Below are 24,001 nucleotides of genomic sequence, written 5' to 3' on the forward strand. Positions count from 1 at the left end.
TCATGGAGAATCTGTTTGACTTTTAGAGGTCCCAATTGCATCATGAAGGTTCCCATCTTGGTTTTTGTATTTTCTGTTTGGTTCATAAAGATTCTGTTGTTGTTCCTAGAAGTAGTATTTGGATCCTAGACGTTCTGTTTGGGAGAGCGGGTTGGCACAGGGCGTACCTGGCGTGAGGAGCTCCTCGGTGCCGGTGTAGGAGGAAAAGACCTGACCCATGAAGTTGCTCTGCTGCTCTCGGTAGTTGTTCTGCAGGTAGTCCATCAGCATCACGTAACCCGCCTGCTGCATGGTCATGACCTCGCAGAACACCTCCAGCTAGACAACAACAGCACAACAAATGGACATGACGGGCATGGTCCCTGACCACCTCGCAGAACCACCGGCTAAGAATCGGCATCATATTTATTCCATGTTGGTCATTTTGTCATCAGTAAAATCAAGTAAAATCAACAAATCAAATGTTGGACTGCTGTCTGTTCTTGCAACATACTAATGGAGACGATGTCAAAGGTAATTGTTTAATAGCGTGGCAGTCTGCCCCGAGCCGGAATGCCGACCAGCCCAGGCATGCCGGCTGCCGAGCTTGCGGAGGAAAAGTCAAGAAGCTTTAAATCACATTGTGAGAATTTAAGTGCCACTGCGCATTTCACATGTGTGGAGTCACACAGACTGTCTTTAGATACAGTACACATACTGTATGTGCAAACACATACAGTATTGGCTACACACATATGCTGTATATGTACAAACATGTATGTACTGAATATAGCCAATTTCATTGAATTGGTGCCATTTCGCGTCCCCAGGAAATCTAATGTATAAACGTGTGACAAAATGAACTGTAAAATTCATGTTTATCAAGGAAAGTCTCCTGCGCATTGTTCTGATTGCATATTTTAACAACTTTAAATTGAATTTGAACTACCTTGAATACTGGACAAATAGCATGCCCCGCTTCCTAAAGTTAGTCTTTCCCACGAAACACAATAATCAAATCCTTTAGAATTTTTTTTAAACATATTTGTCTGTCCTCTAATTGCACCTATACTTTATATGTCCCCGGGTTTTCACTCAGTCCTCTTGGCGGTACAGAAGAATGTTGCAAGACACTCCTTTGAGTGTCATTAAAAAGTTGTTGACAGACATTTCTATACATGTCAGTCCAAAAAGGGCCGCGCGCGCCACAAGGCACGCGTTGACACGCTCAGAGGCCTCCGGGCGGCCCCCACATGGAACACACACGTTTCCCATCGTAGCTCAGCTATTGGAGGCTTTAGCATGCGCATCTTCACCCGTAGCTAGTCAGCTTAGCATGGCGGCTCTCACCTGCTCGGCCGAGATGTAGACGGTGTTCTTGAAGATGACCCACTCCACCGTCTCGCTGCAGGGCGGCGTGGTCAGCGAGCCGTTGTAGATGAAATACTTGTCCGTAGAGCTGGGCAGGAGTGCTTGTGGTGTGAAGGGCGCCACTAGGGCGCTCTTACCTGCACAACAACATGTGGATTATTAGTAGTGGTGACGAGAAGATTTTTTCGGCAGATAGACTTCTATTGAGAGCGAGCTGTGGTACTGGTACCGTATCTGCTGACGCTGTTGATGGCGTCGATGATGGCGGCAAAGTTGCCGTTGTCCTCCTCCAAGCTCGCCTGACAACAAACGATCAAAAAGGTTAGCATCAATGCTAATAAGATAGCATCCATCCAGTTTCTACGCAAGCTGCAGGAAACCTGGAATATGTTAGAGGTTCTGCTTGGAAATATGGAGGTTCTAATTTGCTTCAGGGCTTCAGTTTTTACCTGGTTATCTTTGGTTCATAGTTGTTCTGCTTTGTCCATAAAGGTTCTATTTGAATCATGGAGTTTCTATTTTTGGCTCATACAGTAGCAGACCAAAAGAGGTTCTGGTTCAGTTCGTCGAGGTTTTCCTTTGGTTTGTAAAGGTTCTGCTTTCACCAGAGAGGTACTATTTTAGTCATAGGGGTTCCATGTGAATAATGGAAGCTCTACATTTCTTCACAGAGGCACTATTGGAATTATGGAGATTGTTTTGGTTGTAGATGTTCTGGTTCAAGTTGAAAGAGGTTCTATTTTGGTACGTAGGTGTTCCGTTTCGCTTCATAGGTGTTTTAGAATGGTTCATGGAGGCTTTGCTTTGACCATCAGGTTTCGGCTTCTCGAGGCTCTGTTTTGATTCATAGAGGTTCCACTTTCGGCATGGAGGTTGTGTTTGGGTTGTGGAGGTTTGTTTGAATCATGGAGGTTCTTTAAAGGTTCATCTCGTCATCAATATTCTGCTTTGGCCTTCCTTTGTTGTTCTGTGTGAATCATGAAAGTTCATGTTTTTCATTTTTGAGGTTGAGGATTCCAACTTGCCTGCCGTCTTGAACGCAAAATAAATACAACCTGCTTGCCAACTGCAACGTTTGCCTAGGACAAAAAAAAAAACCATTAAGTGAGGGATTTTTTTTTTTATGCTGTTGTCTTGGCTGCTACTTGCGTTGTGCATTCTGGTGTTCCAACATGGCCTCTGCCGGTCGCAGCACGCCAAGGCGGCCCCGGGCCACGCCGACGCACTGAACAACAACCGCCCGTCACAATGAACAAAAAGCAAGTTGAACACAAGCAGACGTTGATTCACGCCAGCCGGGTGCTTGTGACTCACAGCAACCTGCCCAAACTCACATCAAGTGCACAAGCTAGAAAAAGGCAACAACAAGAGCGAGTCTTGAGGTGTCTCCTCCTCCTCAGATGAAGAGGAAGCCACTTGCTCAAAGGGTTGGAGGATTAGCATCTTTGCTCAACCACTTTTAACCCTTGGGTGGTCTTGGTCTGAATCGGTGCGCACTTTGAAGAAGTACAAGACAAGGTTTTGTTTCTTTTGTCTTCTTCTTCCCATCCTGGAAGCCACCTTCCTCTGTCTACAAGTGGACACGCTAAAAGAATTGCAGAATTGGGAGTATTAGCCCCTTGACGCTGAACGTTGCAAATTCGCATCAAACCGCTTCTGCTCCAAATGCAGCAAAATATTGAGTCTGCTTTCCTCCACTGCCAGTTGATGCATTACCAACACATACATAGGAAGCTTTTGCAAGCATTAGTTTATCTGATTTCCAGTTGTAGGGGACACTACATCCTTTTTTGGATGGCTAAGCTTGACTTTTGCTACAAACTGTCCAATTTGAGGTAAGTTGTGCTGAGGTAAAGATGTTTATTGACTTATTGTGTACTTAGGTAGAGTGCCTATGACGTTTTTTTTTTAAAGATACTTGACAATTTCGTTTGATGCTAATTCACTACACTCTGCCACAATGGCTTTGTTCTGGCAGAAAACACGATGTATCTATCTAGACAACGTTCGACACCGACACGCATTGTCTTAAGTGACACTCTAGTTATTATCTGTAATCATTCCAATAACAACTTGATGAGTTATACATGTTATTTCTGCTCGTTATTTTTCAATAGAACTAAATTTGTATGAAAAGCGAGCAATGCCGGCCTCGGACCAGGGCTCCTCCTGTGGACAGTGACGGAAGATGTCTCGATGACAGCGGAGACAGTGATGAGGAATACACTCCTAAACCAGGTGAAAATATGCTTCTGTAAAATTTCAGATTGTTTGACATTTATGGATGTAACTTTGCGTACACATTGAATAGATTTTGGTTTATTATGTGTGTTTTTATAGTTCACAGTAGTGTTTTATAATAGTGTAGCACTTATAAAAGTTGTAACTCTTGATTTTTTTTTGTTGCAGTACATCAACAAAAGTATCTTCATACCCTGAGATGCTAAATTGCAACATACCTCAGTTTATATCGATTTTATGTGCTCAATTCAAATTACCACCCTCAAATCTACTTGAAAGCAAAAGCATATGTTTAATTATTGACAAGCAGTTTGGATAATTGATGTAAAATTCATTCAAGCGTCAAGAGGTTCGGGCCACACTGGAGACCAAAAAAATCTTTGACATTATTATCAAGGAATATTAAATAAAATAATTTCCAAAAGTAATGAGAACACCTCCACCATTCTAAATTAAAAAAACACGATTTTCATCGTATGAAACTTACACAATGCTATGAAAACAGTCTTATTTTAAAATAAATGTATGAAATAAAGAGTTATATTTTTTCAAGAATAAATTCACGAGAGAATAAATTAATATTTTTGGGAAAGTATTGAAATTTTAAGGATGCCATGTTTTTTGGGGGGGGGGAGTAAATAGTGTGTAATATTAGGAGACTGAAGTAGTGTTTTCCAATGTAGAGAATATCGTTAGGTTGTACTTTAGTTCATTTAAAGTTGACAGTTATTATAAGTATCAGCACTGAAGCATGCCGTAAACATTTTGGATCCTGTTTTTTCTCATAATATTTAACTTGTAAAATCTGAACTTTATTCTTACAGTGTTAATTTTTTTCGTTGCCTGAATGCTTTCATAGCAAACTGAACCCGCGTCTGGAGTTCAAAGTGACCCGAGAATGTGAACGCAATGGCCTGAGGTTGTTGTAGTTTCGTCTTTGGTCCACTGGTGGCGCTCAAGTGCTTGAAACATTGGAGTCAACTCCGGGGTCAATCCGTCACAACAATGTCTTCCGATTTTGTTAAAACTGAGCGCAAACGGAGCTCGTTAGCGATCTTTCTGCTAACAATGGACGCGGCGTGTCTGGCGTCGTGTTTCGCCGCTGTTGTGCGAAGTCCACCGAGTAACCTGACGACGCGTCCAGCGGGAGCCAAAGCTCAAAGTTGACACTCTCGCACACAAACGACTTTGCCTGCGCGCACATTCTTCAGGCGAGCGTGCGCAGATGCTCATTTGCATGTCAATGGCGGCCATTGTGCTCCGCACACAGGCAGGGAAAGTGATCTCACACACACACACGCGCATATTTACAGACACTCTCACTCACTCACATATGTACCAAGGTTATTACATTAAACGAAAACTAACAAACCAACTTAAACTAACATTCTTTTTGTTTCATTAATGAAATCAAATAAAAATAAAAATGCTTCAAAAGAACAACAAAAATGAACTTTAATGATTAAAATGTCCTTTGTCTTTGTCAATGAATCTCATACATGAGGTTCATTTTATTTTAAATATATTTATTTTGGTATTGCCGTACGTCCTTGCGGAAGATGGAAGGTCAGTTGTTTGAGAAATGTAGTTTGCTTTACTTTATGACACAATACTTGGTGACCTTTTTTTAAAAAAGATCTTGCATTGACCAAATATTCCACATATTTAAAAAACTAAAACTAATGCTAAAACTAAGAAAAATAATGAAGCATTTTTTGAAAAAAATAAAAATGAACAAACTTGATTATCTAAACTCTAAAAGTGAATTAAAACAAACTGAATTTATAAAACAAAGGCCAAAATGAAATAAAAACTAACTATAATGAAAAAATCCCAAAGTATTCCCACTGGCACACACACACACACACACACACACACACACACACACACACACCTCAAAGAGCACAGCCAGGGCTGTGATCCGGCCTCCAGCCTTGACAGTTTGGTGGAAGGAGTCGAAGCGCTCCGGCTCAAAACAGTAAATCTGCATCTGAAAGGCAGGGAAAAAACAAGAGCAACTCATCAGTGTTAGCAGCGTCGCCCTCGTAGCTCCCGCTTCTCACCTCCAGGGGGTATTTGACGCCATCCAGGCTGTGCTCGGAGCCCTCGGAGGAAGCGTTGCAGCGACCCCAGTGGAAGGTGATGCGCCCCACCTTGAACTTTGAAGCCAGGCCGCCGCCACTGACATAGAAGTCTCCGTCCACGTCCAACGCCACTGAACACAACACGTGCAAAGACCTTTTAGACGACATTGACATAAGGAAGAACGGGCCAAAATATCCCCACAGAGATGTGAAAGACTCCGTTGTGGAAAACGCCTGATTTCAGTTGTTGCTGCTGGGTATGGTCCAAACATTCCTTAGCTGTAGGGGGCAAGTACTTTTTCATTCATGGCCAGGTAGCTTTGAATAGTTTTTTTTTTTTTTTGTCCTTAATAAATAAAATCACCACTTCACCATTTCATTGGATGTTTCCTGGTATTATCTTTGTCCGATAGTTCCAAGTGTTTGATGATCTTAAACATTCAAATGGGAAAACTGCAAAAAAGTCTGAATTTGAGAAGGGGCAAATACTTTTTCACGGCATTGAATATCGTGATGTATATCATCAAGCTGTATGATTGAAGTTTGTTTGCCGGGACAATTTTTGGTTGATTTCTTTTCTTTCTTTTTTTTTTTGCAGTTTCCTAAGATGAAAGCACATCTCTGCTGGTGTGTGCACTGCTGTCACTTACAGCATGGCAGCGAACGTAGAGGGAATCATTCACAAAAGCACAGTGAGTGATAAGAAATGAATGGCTTCTACGACCCTTCGAGCTACAATTTTTCAATTTACGAGCCAAGATTTTAATTGCCACTAAGAGACAGACGCAATGACTGCAATCATTTTCGGATTGTTTTTCGGATGATTAGGAAGGACGCCACTGGAAAGCAATTATGTTGCCCATTTATACATTATACAAAAGAAGTCAGTTCTATTAATTTGGTGAAAGTTAATTTGGGGGAGGTAACAGTTTCAGAGTTTATTTGGTATTAGGAGAAATAAAGCAAATTCCAGAAAAGAAAAAAATAAACAAAAGAGGCTTGGCTCAACCTGGCTTGAATAATGTCATTGTCAAAATTCTTTTTTTATTGCCCAACCCTAGGCGGGGCTAAAGCCTCTATATTGATGATATCAAATTAGTCATTTTGTCTTCTAGTTTGTCCACTGCGTGTTCTGTAGTTTGCGTGTTCAAAGCAAATATTGACTCAACATGACTCTGATTGAGTCGTGTTGACAGATTTCTTTGTCCTGCGTCAAAAGAGGCAAACATTGCCGTCTTTCTCCTTTGAAATGTCATATTGAGGCTTAGAAAGCGCAAGCAGGGCCACAAAAACATCTTCAAAGTACCGTCGTCCGCCATCGTTAACAACACGTGATTGCCACTAAAGACGAGACGGGACGGGTCATTTCTACACTTTTGCTGAACAATCAGCGTTATCGTGTTTCACGCTACTTAAAGAGAAACAATCCACAAAAGCTGCTCAGTCCGCTCAATGGACCTGAAACTGGATCTTCAAACAAAAGATGACATAAAAACAACAGTTCAAGAGAAACATGAGACCAGCACGAAGGAAGGAAGATTCTTGTAAAGTTGACTTTTACATGCCCACAACATGAAATGATTATATTCATCTAATCTCTAACTACATCAGAGATCTTGTGCCAAATCCCTTGTACGATCAGTCGTGTTCTTCCTGTAAAACTGAACAATAATTCACAAGCGTTTGAGGCAGGTGAGTGCTGCAAAACATAGCCAACTGTATGAACATGACAGTGAATGCTAAGCTAAGCTAACCCAATCTTTAAATCACATTTTCCCCATTAGTTTCGTACTTGGTAGTGAATGCTAAACACCAAAAGTCGTTTTTGATTTGGCCCCATTGTCATACAAATACATGAAGTTGAAAGCTAAGCTAAGCAGATATCAAAATCACATTTAGCTCCCGGACAGTGAATGTTAAGCTAACGCCTAGAGTAGCTATATCACTTTTGTTCCCCATTAGTCTCAATGTCATAGATCTAATAGATAGGTAGGTATGACACGCCCCTTTTGGGCGGCGAGTTTATGGCGACACTAAGCTAGGAGGGGCAAATTCGTCAGCGACTTCCATGTGTGTGTGTGATGGCCAGAAAACTGAAAGCAAAGGATGATGGCACATTGTGTTGCGTAACCTTTCACTGGTAAAAACAAAGAAAACAAACACATGTGTGAATATTCATATATATATTTTCAAATGGTATACCTTGGTAGCAGACATTATGGCATTGGCAAAAAATTGAACTGCATGTAAATCGGTTGAGAAATACGTTGCGATTTGATTCCAAGGTCCATGCTTTCCCTCTTGTGGGATAGTTGTCCCTCGCAACATGGCCGCCACGTAGGCATGCCGGTTAGGTAGAACACGCTGGCATATCACGTCTTCATGTGTGCTCAGTGTCATACATGACTTGGAATGTTAAGCTAACACCTACACATGTCTTTCCAATTATGTCCAGCTAAGCTAACTCCTCTCAGACCTCATAAGAAGTCATCATGACCGAATCACAGATGCTAACGTGTGCTAATGGACTGTGCTCAATTGAGCTAACCACCACCGTTTCCTGGAACATAAAAGTATCCCTTAAATGAAAGTTACCCAGTTTTCAGGTGGTTAAATGTGCTCCATTTTTTTCTGCCCATTTAGAACGAGCAGGAAGTGAGCCGGACACTTTTTTGCTCATCATTGGCGACTTTGGAAGTGCTTTTGGGTTCTGGTGCACGTAGTCCATTGATCTGCTTGTTGATTTGCCGCGGCTAAAATAAAATGATGGTTACCGGTCTTGCCGTCGTTCTTGATGGTGGTGCGCTGGCCCGTCAGGTTCTCCCAGCCGTCCAGTTGCAATTTCTGGTACTGCAGCTTGACCTGGGCCAGGTTCTCCTCCACGTCGATGGGCGACTGCTTGGCGTTGCTGCACGAAGGAAACTTCTTGGCCCAGTTGTTCTGGTTCAACGTTCCTGGGGGATACATTCATCAACAGTTTGAATCATTTGTCCCATTTTTGTTGACAGTTCGAGTGGCGCACCGCTTGTGGTTGTATTTGTTTGTAACAAAAACAAAAAACAAACGACAAACAGTCGCCATGTCCTGACGCCTGATGTCGGCTTTCAACTGGGGCTCACATCCCAAGGCACGAGTAAGTGTATTTTTTTGGGAGCTCGTGAAGTCATTGGAGCGGCGGATGGGCCAGATGTTCCCGGTGACGGCCCGTCGGCAGCCGTGGTGCTAATTAGCTTTGCGAGCAGGTGCATCGGCGCTCACGTGACCCTGCGTCCCCGTTTTCACATTGCTCAGCAGCGCAATCAGCGCCAGCAGGTCAGGGTGGCTTCTGGGTCAGGGTGCCAGTTGTTTAGCAGGTCAATGGCGCACACACACCACACACACGCGCACGCGGGGTGCCCCACGCAGTCATTAGTAGCTTGGACACGATCCAGCTTGAGCAAATTATCGCACGCATGCAGCAGGGAGGCCGCCTTTCTTCCAGCATCTGCTTTTCATCAACGGAGGACGCGTAGCTTGAACAAGAAGTCTGGAAGTGTTGAAATCGACTTGATACATTTGTGTACCGTGAAATTGCGGCTGGGTTATTAAAGCATTTGATCAAAAAAAACAACCCCCCAAAAATGTTTGTTTTTTGGGGTAGATTGCCGACTTACACGAACGTGGCTGTAAACGGAGAGGAGCTAGCTGACAGCTAAGAGATCTAATGGCTGTATTAAGCCACTTTTCCGACTACTCAACTCAAGTCAGCGTTATTTGTAGAGCGCCGCTGTAACAAAGTACAAAACAGAAAATAATGATACCACAATCACAAATAGCCAAACATCTTTGATCTTAAATGGTTGTATCCTGGCGCTTCGTTTTGTTTTCACGTTTGCTGCTGAATTCAGCTTGACTTCAAGGCAGTGACACGGACGCATAAAAGCTAACAAAGCGGTATTTTTACGAGTGATATAACAATAACAGCGATATTGCCATATTAAAATTGCCACGACATCGTCGTCGTCATGTCACAATATCAAAAGCAGCATAGCTCTCTGAATAAAACATGACTTTTCGCCTGGTTCAGCCGAACGTTGCATTGTGAACTACTTAGACCATGATACTTGTAATGGCTAAGACTGGTCTTTGTAACTGCTGTTATTATATCCAAAAACACAATACTATTTTTGTTTAATTATTTAATTTTATTTTTTTACAATATCATACATTTTTACACAATATCGTGAGACTTTTTATATCGCCAACCTCCCCACTGTATTGTTGTGATTATCGTATCGCGAGGTTGATATCATGATATCGTATCGTAATGTTGGGATATCGCTACATCCCTAGTTTTGACCCACCTCCGAAGGATTTGACTGACACCGCGTTGATACTTTATGATCGCGCTGTGTTTGCTCTGCCTAATAAGGGCGGGACTCGGCCACGTAAGGGCGGCGCCATTGGCATCAAGTTGCATTTGAACCCACCTCTGAAACAAACACGTGTTCCAAATGATTACGCTAATGATATTTTCTTGGGGGCATTTTCATGTATGAAGTTCTGTTGAAATAAAGTCTATAAATATCCTAATTAAAATGTGTAAAGATCAAGTGACTGGTTGCTTAAGTTCTTCTATCCATGCCAGCGACCTACAGTGACAGACGCAATAAGTAAATGCTCTTCAACTAGATCATGTTTGATACGATAAGATTCCATTCGTACAAAGCTCATGAAAAGGAGCTGAATTCGAAAAGCTAAATTGCAAATGAAATCCAAACTTGCTGTAATAAAACCCCCCAAAGTGTCGCAACCCTGGCCGTTGAGCGCGAACTGCCGTGATGGAGGCCGTCATCTGCAAGCCGTAAAGACGCCGACGGGTTGAAGAGACGTCACGTAAAGCCGACAAACCTGACGACGCGCTCGTAAATTCTCCGGCAGCGTCAAACCCGGCAAGAAAGGCCGGATCCCACGGGAAACCGAGAACCGGGTTTTACTTTAAGATGGCTTGATGTCAGATCAGCAGGAAGTAGCACCCCGACAAAAAATGACTGAGAAACATTCAAATGCGGGACTAAGGTCCGTTTGCCCGACCCTCAAAATTTGGCTTTTAACACTTTGACTGTATTCCTGTAAAATTACATCTTTTTTCCTATAGTTTGCTGTTATCTTTCTCATGTAATATAACGACTTTTATTGTTTCATTTGGATGTTTTTTCCCCCTTGCTGCAAATAGGTATTTCGAAAACAACAATCCACATTTATACCGATTTTGTGAGGGATGTTATGGAGCCAACAAATGATTCATAATTAATTTATGTTTCCATATCGACTTACCGGCGTACGACCAGTCGATGTCCTCGGTGAACTTGCGCTGGTTCCTGTACGTGTAGCCTCCGACTGCAAGACACAAACACAAAGTCACACACGCAAAGCCAATTGGAAATCCCAGCATTTGACACCAAGCACCAATTCCAAAAAGTAAAAGGTACTTCAAGGACCAACTCAATGACCTGCATGCATAGACAACTGCGTAGTAGGCCCAAGTGTTCATGTACTATGTGACGTCAACACTTCTGGATGTACTCAAAATACTTCTTAAATACCGAAGCACTCTTAAACCTAGCGAAATACTCCTTAAACATGACTGAAATACATAAGTGACAGAAATATTCCCTAGAAGTTACCAGAATACTCAAATACTCCCTATAAGTAACCCCTGTACTCCTAAATGTAATCAAATACTGCAAAAAAGTAAAATAAATGAATACTCTCAAATCTACTAAAACACTCCTGAAAAGTTACCTAAATATTCTTAAATCTTCAAAATACCCCCTACAAGTTACATAAATACTCACAAATCTGCTGAGACACTCCCTCAAAGTTAACCAAATACTTTGTGAACTACCAAAGTACTCCCTGAACATCACCAAAACACTGTTAAAGCTAAGGCTGCTCGATTATGGGAAAAAAATATGAATCATTATTATTTTTGGTAATAATTGAAATCATGATGTTTCAAACAATCATTTATTTTTGGGTACAAGACAATGTTTAGATGTAAGAAATATAAAGACAAATAAATGTTTGGACCAAACAAAATGTGTACAATTAAGTATTATAACATTTTCAAAAATGATGAAAAGTCCAAATAAATTCAAGTATGATTCCCTTGTATAAACAAACAGTGCGTAGGATAGAAATGAATATTAATAATCGTTTTTTTACGATGACTCCAATTTCGTAATGGTGGAGTGTAATCATTGTAATTGAATTTCAATTAATTTCACAGCCCTAGTTAAAGCTACGAAATAGTTATTTATTTATTAATGTGTACATATTTGAATGAGCACTATTACCAAAGTGGTCTATTATACAAGTAATTGTACTTTTACTCCAGTACAGAATGTCAGTACTATTCCCATTTCAGTTGGCTCCAAATGGGGGTGTAAACTGGATCGCATGACACACACGCACGCACACGCACGCGCACACACAGCCAGACGTCCAGGGTGTATGTGTGCGTCCGTTTGCAAGTCCGTGGTGTTAATCTGCAGGCAGGCTGAGTGTGCAGGAAAGGAGATGAGGCGACCCGCTGCGTCCACTTTTGGGATGATGGCGTCGTAATCCGGGATGACATCGTTGACAGTCTGCGCACGGGCCCTAACCCCTTGGTGACCTGCGCACCGCTTGATACAGGAAGTCGACCGGCAGGCCGCCCCCAGCAGTCGCTCTGATTTAGAAAAGCCCACCCGAAACAAGAACGTTGTCTTTCCTTCCACGAAAAATGCCGACATCGAAGATGTCGATGTTCCGCGGCCGAAGCAAATCCCTTTCTGAGGTTTTCTTTTCACCAGAAGTGACCAAGCAGCAAACGGAACCAAGATGAGGTCGTAACGCGCCGCCCGCCGCTTTCCCATCACGCCCTGGCCGAGCATCCAGCCGAGAAAGAAAGCGAGGATTAGGATCCCGCAGAAAGAAGCAAAAAAGAAACAAAACAGCCAGCGGGGCAGGAAGCCGCCGCGCTTTGCTGGCCTTATTCAACAGCCGCCGCTTGTTTTGTTTTCATGGTAACAAGACACTCCAACTGCTGTCATGTGCATGCCGGACCACTAGGTGGCCATGTCTTACAGATTTGGGGATTCGGTGGTGGCATTAAATACGGGTTCATCTCAAGTCTCTTCATGCCAACGTACCGAGGTCCTCGCTCCTCAAAACAATGACCGCGACTCGCAAGTTGTCGCATTTGCGACACACATCAATGACGTGACATTGTCTATAGGAGACGTTTCCATCAAATGACGATATCGAGGCGCGGTCGTCTCATTATGCCAAAACATTTCTACCTTCTCCTGCCGAGGAAGTTGCAATTAGACAAACGAGATGAGCCCTATGTCGCTGGTTTGCATCCCATCAGAATTGCAAATACGATGTTCCTATTTGCTCAGTGACGCACTGATACGGTTGTTTTTTTTTTTTTTTTAATAAGTAAATATGTATACAGAATGGTAGGTGACTCTTTACGTTTAGTTGGGCCATTGAAAGATTTTTTGTATTTGACTGTAATGGGATAAAAGTCTAGTCAAATTCAATTCATCGGTGACAAACATTGATATTTTTTCAGCACGGTACAGCAGGATGCAAATGTTTTTGTGCCACAGATCGGTTTTCACGTTTCACGATATATTTTGACGGACCGGAATGGAAGCAAAGGAAAGCAAATGGTTGAAAGTAGAAATCACCATTACACTTCAGACTTAATTTTTTCCATTTTAGGTCCACGTGGATTACCAAAATTATTTGTTCAATGCCAGAAGGATTCTAGGATATTTTTGGGGACAAGTTTTCATGACTTTCTTCAGATTCGAAAGTTTGTATCCTGTCAGATTAATAAGCCTTAAAGCATTGTTTGAAAACTCAGGCGATGATGTCCGGTCTTGGGAAGCTTTGTGAAAATATCGGCTTACTGACGACATTTGAGTTGAATAACGACACACCTGTGGATGGATTTGAAGGCCCAGCTGACCTTTGTGCAAGTAACATAATTGAGAAAGATATCGGCAAGAGAATTATGGACTTAATGGCCGCAAGTGGCTTTCATCCTTGGGTGTAATTTACGGATGTGAAAAACTTGAGGAATCCCACCAAAGACTCATGAAATGCAGACTTTTCCTTTTGCATTATAGGCCAAATTGTTGATTGTAGATTATATCACACTGCAAGGAGTTTTCTAGAACTAGAAAATTGTTCAGCATAGCAAGTGCGGCCACTAACGGAGTGAACGTGTCGTCGTCTGATCCAGGCATGACTTGTGACTTCCTTGGCAGGATCACCACGACACTAGGTGGTCTCTGGAAGGGCAGACTGGCCTTGTCAAAGACGAGAACACTCGTATTTACGTGACCACTGTACACAACGTCGGCCCGAGAGAGCCGCGCTGACACAACGCAGGCCGCCGTGACTCTTTTATTTGATGATGATTGCAAGGCGCTGTCCCGCCGAAGCTTTCAGTCGACTCCAAGTTGTCTGCTTCCTCTCCGGCTCCCAGATGATAAACTTTCCGGTTCTTTCGCTCTTTGTTTAGCAGAGGTGGGACTGAAAGGCAGTGTTGCCCAAAACTAAGGCTAGCAGCTAGCTAGCGAGCATGAGACTGGGGCAAAACTAAGATCATAGAAGTCACATTTGAGAACCACAAAAAAGTTGAACAATTAAAGAGCATTCTTGCTTTTATTGAAATGTTCTTATCAATTCATTTGACAGCCAAAAACCGTCAGAGACAGTCAGATTGGCAAAAGCAACCAATTTAGTTGGTTTGCCGTAAAGTTTGTAACTCACTGAGCAGCAAATGATTGTCAACGCCTGCAAACGATTGAGGATTGAATGGACAGAAACTGGAAGGGCCATTAATCCCTTCCAGCCACTCCCCCAACACAACAACACTTTATTGCAATGTGTGTTAAATTGGAAAGAATTGCACTCGGAAATACTTGAGGAAACATACCGTAATCACACAAATAGTATTATAAAGAATCTAGCCGTTTTTGTCACCCTTCAATTGTGCCGCTCATTCTGGAGGCAGTATTACACGGATTACAAGGCTGTTTGTACTGCTCATCAAGACACTTTGACGTTCAACTGGCAACGTTTGTGTGTCAGAGATCCGTTGCTTCAAGGGTAACAGCACTGCCGCGTACACTAGATGCTAATTGTTAGCCCGTGTGTCTTTCGAGTTTCCCATTCAAGGTTAGCATTCAGGTAGCGGAGTCCATATGTGGTTGCTTGAAATACGCCAAGTGTAATTCTCTTTGTTTTATGTTTAGTTTGACAGTAAACTTCAGCTGGGACCAGTGGGGACCACTGTGCTGCGAGTATTAAGGCCTAGATCGACCAATCCGACGTCGGCCAGCAGCGACAGACGAACCCCGTGTGGCGTCCGGCCGGCTGTCGGCACGTCACGCTGGAAAAACACACCGCAACGACAGACGCCGACGCTGACCATGAAAGTACCTTCTGCGCATGCGAGAGATGTAATAGCCTTTCATACCACAGGTGGCGGTAGTCACTATTTCTCATTGTGAGAAAAATCCAACCGGAAAGCTGTTCCCCGGGGGCGGATTATAAAAACGTAAACAATGCTTTCAGCTATATTCTTCGCTCACGATGAAATCCCACGCGAAGTAAACCATCAAATTCTCGACACAGTATTGTACAATACTTTGTCAACCCTCACTCTTGCACTTGTAAGAAGATGACGGCAGCGAAGACGTGCTCACTTTTTATCCGCATTTGTCACTTCCCGTTGGTGCTCCGAGCGCTGATTTTCTAGCTAACAGCCAATCAGAGTGACCAAATGTCACGACCGACGACGCCGATTCAACATAGGACGCTACGACGGTGGCCACTACACCAATCAGACGGCGCATTCAGACGCCACGACGCTTCACCGCCTCCGATGTCGCTTTGGTCTATCTAGGCCTTTATGGACACGTAATGCAACGGGACTTGGCCCGAGATGTTGTTGGGCTTTGCGGACCCCTTGCCACGCTGACAACATTAGGATGGGGGATGGTGGAGGGGGGTGCAAGGGGACGTGGCCTGGGAGTGGGCTAATCCTCTTATTCATCGAGCGCCGGCAAGGGGTTGCGGGGGGGGGATGTTGTGGGCGGCGGGACCTCCACGGGCCGGCTGCGCTCACACAGTCAAGTTCACAGGGCCAGACTCGGAGGAATCCATTGGACTCTTTCAGTCTTCTTCCACCATGTTTCCCCCTCAAAACCCCGTCACCCCCACACTCTTGTTTCTGGCCTAAAGAAAGTGGATTTACACACCCGACACACACACACACACACACTCCACCACTAATATCATGTAAAAAAAAGCAACACCCACACAGCAAACACTATCTTTTGATCACACGGGATAAGCAAAAGGCAGCCAATCAGTCAGAGGCTAGCTAGCTAGCTAGCTAGCATGCTAACATGGCGGTCTTCATATTTTCTCAGTACCCCTTGTCAATCATCACAAACAGATGGGCTTCAAATCAAAAGCCTTAGCCGCTTCATACACCGGCTGGGGGTCCTTTCAAGGCCCCAGCCGTGGAACAGAGACGGCAAGACGAGACCAACCAGAGTAAAAGCAGTAGTCAAATTCACACAGAAGATCCAGAGCAACATCCCTCGTTTACAAAAAACAAGCTCGATGCACTGGACGAGGATTTCACTGTTTGTGAAATATAAGTGAAGCAGCAAAATGCACTCACTTTTAGTCGTCTCACGTGGCGGCCATTTTGTCACTTCTGTCGACTGACGATGACAGCCAAGTTGCTCAGGGCTCATATAACGACCAATCACGGCTCGTCTGTTTTCTGAAGCTGAGCCATCTTCAGTTGACAGAAGTGACAAAATGGCCGCCCCCTGAGCTAAAAATGGCGGCATTTCTCATATTCCACAAACGCATAGAACATATTCTAGGGAAATAAAAATGTTTGGGTTGGCTTCCCCTTTCATGGTGAAACTGCAGAACCACCAATAATGTTTTGTTCATGTGGACCTGACGTGGATCCCAATAGCCGCCTTACGGTAAGATCGAGGCTCAACCAATCAGCAGGTGTTTTTTCCTTTTCTCTTTGCGGTCGTTCCGCGCAGAAAGCCCGGCAAGCTGATGCCGCCTCAGCCGTCGTGTCACGGTGTAACCCAAAACCGAAGCCTTTGAAGTCGACATGAATCCAATTTGTCCCGCAGCGGCGGCGATCACGTTGAAGAGACGCCATCGCTCGCTGACTCTGCCGCCGAGACCCTCATCGGGAACCTCAACACTTCTGGTCGGGACGGGAGCAGAAGGCCCAGGACGCTGCCGATGTAACGTCTCAAGACTTGAGGTTAGCGTGTAGCACGGGTGGGACTAAGTCACGTGCGAGTCATAATTAAGTGTCAAGTCTTGACGGTGACATTCCAAGCAAGTTCCACGTTTCTCGGGCAAAAATGGAGTCAAGTCGTGAATTGGGTGAAGCGAGTTACAAGATGAGTCATGGCAATCTGTTTACGGGCTGCATTTTGATCAGAGGCAGGACGCAAGGAGTGTTTGTAGGCTGGCGTGCGCGCTCAGGTCCGGAAGTAGAAGCAACCTCGATCTGTTTACGGATGTGAAGCACAGACACTTGAGGCAGGAAACGAGCAGTGTTTGTGCCCGTTCGTACGTTCGTCCATGATAAAGTTTTAGCGGAGACTTGACTTGCTTCATTTCTGCCACAGTAACTTGAAACTTGCTTGCAACTTGAAGTTCAATCCTCGAGATTTACTCCCAACTCTGACATGAAAAAAAAGTGTACAAACGCTGCTCGTTTCCCGCCTTAGGCGTCCCTGATCAATACTTAACCCGTAAACAGTCACGTCGGCATCATCGCAACTTCTCCCGCAGCCAAAACAGCAAAACCAAAACAGCCTCCGCCATCCCAACATGTGCCAGCCTGTGATTCACCGCCGTTGCTTTTGTACACAACGCGAGACCTCGGACGGCAAATCAAAGCTCGGCTCGCGGCGCCGCTGCCAGGCTTCCAAAGGTCCACCGGAGCGGCCGCCGTAAAGCTGCCACCCATCAATCAGACGCCCTCGTCTCTTCTCTATAAATGGACATGAAGCGCGGCGCTGGCTGCGGCCGCCCTCAAAGGGGGCCTGAGGAGGATTTCACCAGGAATGTCTTCTCCGTTCAGGGAAAAAAACAAAACTCCCAAAAAAGAAGCGCACAACGGATTAACTCGCTCATGTGCACGTTTGTGGAGCTTTACTGGACATCCACATCTTTACTCAGTGAAGGCATTCATGGAGTTGTACATTTATTTCACAACAAATCCACGTCACAATATACTTGTGGTGGCATTTTTCTTGAGGATTTTCTCATGTGAACGGATTCCTTGGCCCAACAAACACTTTTGACTGTGTTTCGCATTTTAACGGAGGATGACATCAGTTTGCAGCCCTGCGGGTACTTGGTCATGTGTCCCGAGCGTGTTTACGTTGTGGCCAAGCGCTCGACGACTTGAGTGCTCGCTCAGAGTCAAACATTTGCACCTGGCCGCCTCTGCGCCCTTCCTCGCCAAAACGCCCGCCGTGTTTACACGCAGGACGTTTACGTTTTTAGCGGCTGCACTGGAAAAGAAAAAAAAAAAACAGCCGCATGTTAGGTCTCCCTAAAAAAGAAAGGTGGGATTGTAGGGCGGAAGGAAGGCGACAGAGATGGAAGGAAAGAAAATAGGAGGAGAGGATGTCAGTGAGGATGGATGAACAAAGGTAGGACACAAGGAAGGACGGACGGAAGGAAGGAAGGAAGGACGGTATGAAGGAAGGAAGGAAGGAAGGAAGGAAGGGAGGAACAATGGATTTAATAAAGGATGGAAAGTAGGACTGAATGAAGGATGAAAAGAAGATGGCAAAAGGATGGTAGTTGACCTCGGGCAAAAAAAATCTGTGGAAAAAGGCCCTCAGCTGCTGTCAATCCAACATTGACACGCCCCTCAATCTGCTGGGAGCCAGCCGACTATGGATGGATGGAAACAAGATGGAAGTGGGACAAGAAAGAAGGAAGGCTGGGAGGACAGAAAGAAGGAAGGAAGGATGTCCGTGAGGGTGCATGACAAAAAGTAGGACAGAAGGAAGGAGGGTTGGGAAGGAAGGAAGGAAGGATGGATGTATGATGAAAGAATGGAAGGAAAGTAGAAGGAAGAGGATGTCAGCAAGGATGGATGAAAGAAGGAAGAAATAAGGAGGGCAGAGGGAAGGGAGGGAGGGAGGAAAGAGAGAGAGAGAGCAGGATGGAAGGAAGGAACTGCTGTCAATCAAACTCTTGACGCGCCCCGTCTCTTGTCAATCAAACGCTGAGCCGCCTTGCCAGGTGTCAACCAAAGACCGACGACACTCACGCAAGAAAGTTTGACGGCGGGCAACATTTAGCGAGGGCGCCTTGGGGCGCTTGCACTATTTTAAGGCGCGCCCTAATTGAAATGAGCAGCGGGGAGCAAATTACGGATGGGCCGCTTTGTCCGTCTTTAACCTTGACACACTTGCGCGCCCTCGTTAATGGAGGTCACTGATGAAGGCCCGCCTTCTCTTCTCAGTCACCACTGCCAACCAAACACGCTTGACGTTTTTTCGGGGCTTACACTTTAAAAGGATGTCAAATAACATTTTTCCAGTCCTAGAGGATGACTAATTACCTCCAGCAAGGACATTTGTGATGTTTTATTAGAATTGATTACATCTGGTTTCGACTGCATTTGAAATGAATTTCAATCAGGTTTACCATAGAGCACATTTTAAACGTGTTGAGATCAGGTTTACTGCAGACTGCATTTCAATATAGTTTCAACCAGGTTTCGATAGAGTCATGAATAAATCTCGATCAGGTTTGTAAAAAGTGCCCTCCATTTAAAAGTGTTGTTGTAATTTTTAATCAATAAATCTTTTTTTTTTTTTTTTTTTCAACTAGATGCTAATATCATATAATTTACCTGGAACATGTAGAGTCACTCAGATGTTTTTTTGTTTGTTTTGTTTTGGGTTTTTTTAATTTTCCTGAACAATTTTTTCCCACCAAATGGTTTCCCCTGTGAGGTTAAAAGAGTAAACACAAATAATTGTGGTCCACAAAACTCAACAAATATCTCGCACATGTGGAAGTCATTGGTCCGAGCGACTCAAGCCAGATGCCGTAGATGGCTACAACTTTCCCAGCCTACTTTGAGAGACCTTCAATTTCTCGCAACTTTGGAACACAACAATTCTCCTCAACTTGCCATCGGGTCATCAATCAATCAATCAACAATCCAGCTAAGCAGTTTTAGGAGAAGGTTCCCAGATTCAAACCCAGAACCTCAGAGTTGTGATGCAGAGGTGCTGACCACTAGTGCGCCGCGCCGCCCCCTTATGGGGCCAAATAGTTTCTGTTGAGTCGCTTGTGTTCTTGTGGAGAAGAGGATCAGCGCGACGGCTGGAGTGGCAAAACATAAATGTCGCGGGCCGCTTTTGTGTGGCCCGCCACCAGCGCCTCCACTCGTCTGCAGCCTTTTTTTTTTTTTTGGTCCCTGTGGAGTCGTTGCATTCAGCCTTTGGAGCGTCCCGTGGTCCTTGTACGGACGAGCGGCCGCTCACTCAAGAGGAAGAAAAGTGGACAACAATTCCAGTGACTCTCCACCAGATTCTCTGCGGGGAGAGGGGGGGGGGGGGGGGGGGGGGGTTCCACTTGTTCGAACACCCCCATCCCGGCCGCAACTGATTTACGCCTGTCATTAAAATAGAGCCCGTAATCTTTACAGCAAGGGTTCTCAAATTCGGAATTTCCACGCACCCATTTCAGAGGAGAAGTTTGTCCATAGAAATCCTCATGTCCTAACTCAATTCAAGTCCCTGTGAAGTGAATTTCAGTTGAAGTTTACTGCCAAACTAAACATAAAACCAAAACAGTCACAACAGTGCCAAACGTAACTTTGCCTTAGCATTTTCTAGCTTAACGTTAACACATAATGAGAAACGCCATAGACGGGCTAACACATAGCATCTATGAGGCAGGGTAGCAACCCTTTAAGTAACAGACATTTGAGCACAAATGATGGCGCAACTCATGATGCTCCAGGTAATACGATACTCGTAGGAACATTTTCCTTATCCTCTGCCAAGAATGACGAATAATACCGAGGCTTACAGAACAATTCTTCTTGTACTGTATAGCCATATGTCTGTATTTTACTCCCCCCCCCCCCCCCCCCCCGCCACCCCAAGTGGCACACACACCATAAGGAGCAACACAATATCCATTGAAGAGAAACCAAAAAATGTGGCAAAGACTGTTTCATTTCTTCACATTCTACTGAATTATGTCATTATGCTTTTTAATGACAATATGTACAATATCATTTTCTTATTCAAAACACATTCAAGGCACCACTGTAAAATGAATGCAAATAATTTTGCGGATCCCCAGCAGTTTGAGAAGCACAGCTCTGAAGTTCCCCCCCCCCCCCACACACACACACATCATCAATTACAGCATCTTGTGAGGATTTGGAGGGCGAAGGTGGCCGAGTGCCAGGAGGACACCAGCAAAGACAAGATGCCGCTTGGCCAACCCAAAAGCTCTCAACAGCTCTCATCGCTCACACGGGAGACAAACGAGGATTAAAAACATGAAGAGGGCGAGCGGGGGGGGGGTGTGGTGGTGGGCGGCGATCGGACGGATGAATGTGAGAGGCGGGACAAATGTGGGACAACGCCACCACGGAAGGGGAAGACCAAGGCGGCGTGAAAGGAGGAAAGCAAACGAGCGTTTAAGAGGAGCCGCCAGAAAAGAAGCAGAGGAGAAGAAATGACGACGGGCACAAAAGTTGCCTTACACCAACATTCGTCTTCAAATGACTTTGCCGGGACAACGCGGGCGAATGCGAGACTTCCTTGCGCTCTGGCGTTGACTTTCCTCTCATACGGAACTGTAATGCTGCCCGCCACATCAGATGATTCAAAGTTATAACATGATCATGAGACGTATCATAATTTAATGTCAAAAATGCCACTTTATGAGGTGATAAGTTTCACATTTTAACATGATAAATGTCACATTATGACGTGATAACTTAAAACGTATAATGTGATACGTTTTACATGGTAATGTGATAAATTCCCCCCCCCACCCAAAAAAAACTAGTCTTAATAATAATAATATTAGTAGTAGTAGTATTATTATTATATTTTATTTGTATTGTAGAAGAGCAGTTTAGTTAAATAGCTACTGATTTTGATTTATAATACACAAAAGGGACTCCACTCGTGACCTGAACCGGAAGGAATTGTTTGGCTTTGTTTTGCCGTATGTGGAAGTCAAATGTATTGCGTTTTAATCTATTTTCACCAATGACTAATTAATCATGAATTACTTAATAATAATAATAATAATGATAATGAGAATAATAAATTATTTAGCGCAACTCATCACGTGAAAACGTAAAACTTAACATGCCATAACGTGCAGCTTGTGTTATAACGTGAAACTTACTACAGTACAATCAACAGTAAAAACGATTCAAAGGAGAACCTGCAACCGAATCAAATTAGGGTGCAGTTATAAGGAATGGAGACAATTAAATCATTCAGTAGTTATGGAGTTGGTATCGTAATCACCCGGTCAAGTTCAGTTTTAGTTTTTGGACATGAAGTGAGCAGTAATTCCAAAACAGAAGCTGCCAGTCCGCCCCAAAATGTTGCTGTGCTTGTTAACGCAGACGAATGAATACGATGCGCGTCGAGGCCTTTGAACCAAACGGCCTCCGCCTCCTCCCGCCGTTCCAGTGCTTGAGGTTTTTCTCCCAGTGACGGCGTCCTCGGGACAAATGGTGGTGCCGTCATGCTTAAATGCCCCGCACCCTCCTTGCTAGGTCACCCCCCTCGCGTGAAACTCACCCCGTCTTTTCTGGAAGATCCCCCCACCCCATTGGTCTGCTACTCTTCCTCAACAAATCTCCACTGTGACAACATCATTCAGGCCTGGGGAGGCGGCGAGATGGATGCCGGGACAGACGGATGGCGGAATGGGTGTCGGGACGACAGGACAGATCGTGGGACGGTTGACAGGATGGACGGTGAGACGGCCGACAGGAGGTGTGGTCGGACGGACGGATGATGGGAGGGATAGTCAACAGAACAGGCAACAAGACGGATGGTAGGACCAACAACGGGACACCAACGTGACGGGTGGTGGGATGGACAGTGAGACGGACACCAGGACAGACAATGGGACAGATGACAGGATCGATAGCTGGACCGCCAATGGAACTGGCGGTGGGACGGACGGCCAAGAGGACAAAGGTGAGGTGGCCAGTGGGACGGACGGAAGGTCACAGTCACCCGTGAGACACAGAAAAGCAGAAAAGAGGCAGCGCTCCATCTAGTGGGCAATCGGCGCAAGGACATCCTCCTGAGTGACTCCAACACTTTACTACCTCATCAGAAACGATTATGGCCTAATTAATACCAGTGATTATTTTGGATGAATATTGCAATGTCGATTATTAATCGCAAGTATTCATCAGCATTCATTCAACTTAACAACAACTAACCGGATAAATATGCTATTGTCGTGTCGCTTGGCCTGAATGGGAAACAAGTCCAGACAACGGACGCTCCTCATCTCCAATTTTTGCTGTGCTTTCTTCTCTCGCTTGGTATTCAAGCCGCTTCCTGAAGCCTTTAGCACGCCTTCGCCCCCTGGTGGTGGGCTGACTACTGCTTGAGAACGCGCTTGATTAGCGATGCGGCACAGTCCGCATTTCCAGTGTCAGCTCCCATCGCGTTCATTTCATCGCGGCAGCCCAAATCACAGTCGAGATTCAAACGATTTTAATTGCGCAGCCCTACGAGAAAGTAAGATGTTTCATCTGCAAAACTGACACGCATTGCGATTATTTTGCTATTATCGGATGACTTTATCATGGGCTTTTTAGTGGGAATTTACGGAACTATCAAGGTCCCCTCAATAAAAACAGTAAGTGAGAGTAAGGAATGAGTCAGTGATGGGGAAGACAGCCAGCGTGTCGGAAAGAGGGGAACCAACCGGCAAAATCTGCCAAACCCACCGGCGACGGCCGAACCTCCAAAACCAAAGTCGCTGCTGGCGCGCCAACAAAAGCTTTCTTCACACGGCCGCACGCCCTCTGCCAAGTTCTCGCCTAATCTTGCTCAAAAGAGAGTCGGCCGAGCGCGGCCGAGACCCCGAGCGCCCCCCTCCCCGCTTCGACTACGCTCCATCGTAAACAACTACGGTACGTGCTCATTAAAACGGGAAGATTCAGGATGTGCACGTTACGCTAC

General features: G+C 44.7%; 1 protein-coding gene across 4 annotated transcripts in view; it reads right to left on the bottom strand.

The window, feature by feature from the left end:
• The window catches only part of LOC147149330 (receptor-type tyrosine-protein phosphatase zeta-like), a 51,394-nt gene that overhangs the window by 24,837 nt on the left and 2,556 nt on the right, over nt 1–24,001 (bottom strand). For all 4 annotated transcript variants that reach the window (XM_086027596.1, XM_086027595.1, XM_086027594.1 and 1 more), the window contains exons 2-8: nt 10,992–11,054; nt 8,450–8,629; nt 5,655–5,806; nt 5,486–5,581; nt 1,580–1,649; nt 1,330–1,487; nt 168–318 (exon numbers count right to left, since the gene is read on the bottom strand). In XM_086027596.1, coding sequence (XP_085883722.1) covers nt 168–318; nt 1,330–1,487; nt 1,580–1,649; nt 5,486–5,581; nt 5,655–5,806; nt 8,450–8,629; nt 10,992–11,054 — 870 coding nt within the window. The remainder of the gene's footprint in view (nt 1–167; nt 319–1,329; nt 1,488–1,579; nt 1,650–5,485; nt 5,582–5,654; nt 5,807–8,449; nt 8,630–10,991; nt 11,055–24,001) is intronic.

This window comes from Filicampus tigris, chromosome 4 (assembly GCF_054856515.1).
Source record: "Filicampus tigris isolate MCC_2025a chromosome 4, RoL_Ftig_1.0, whole genome shotgun sequence".
Classification (NCBI taxonomy): Eukaryota; Metazoa; Chordata; class Actinopteri; order Syngnathiformes; family Syngnathidae; genus Filicampus; species Filicampus tigris.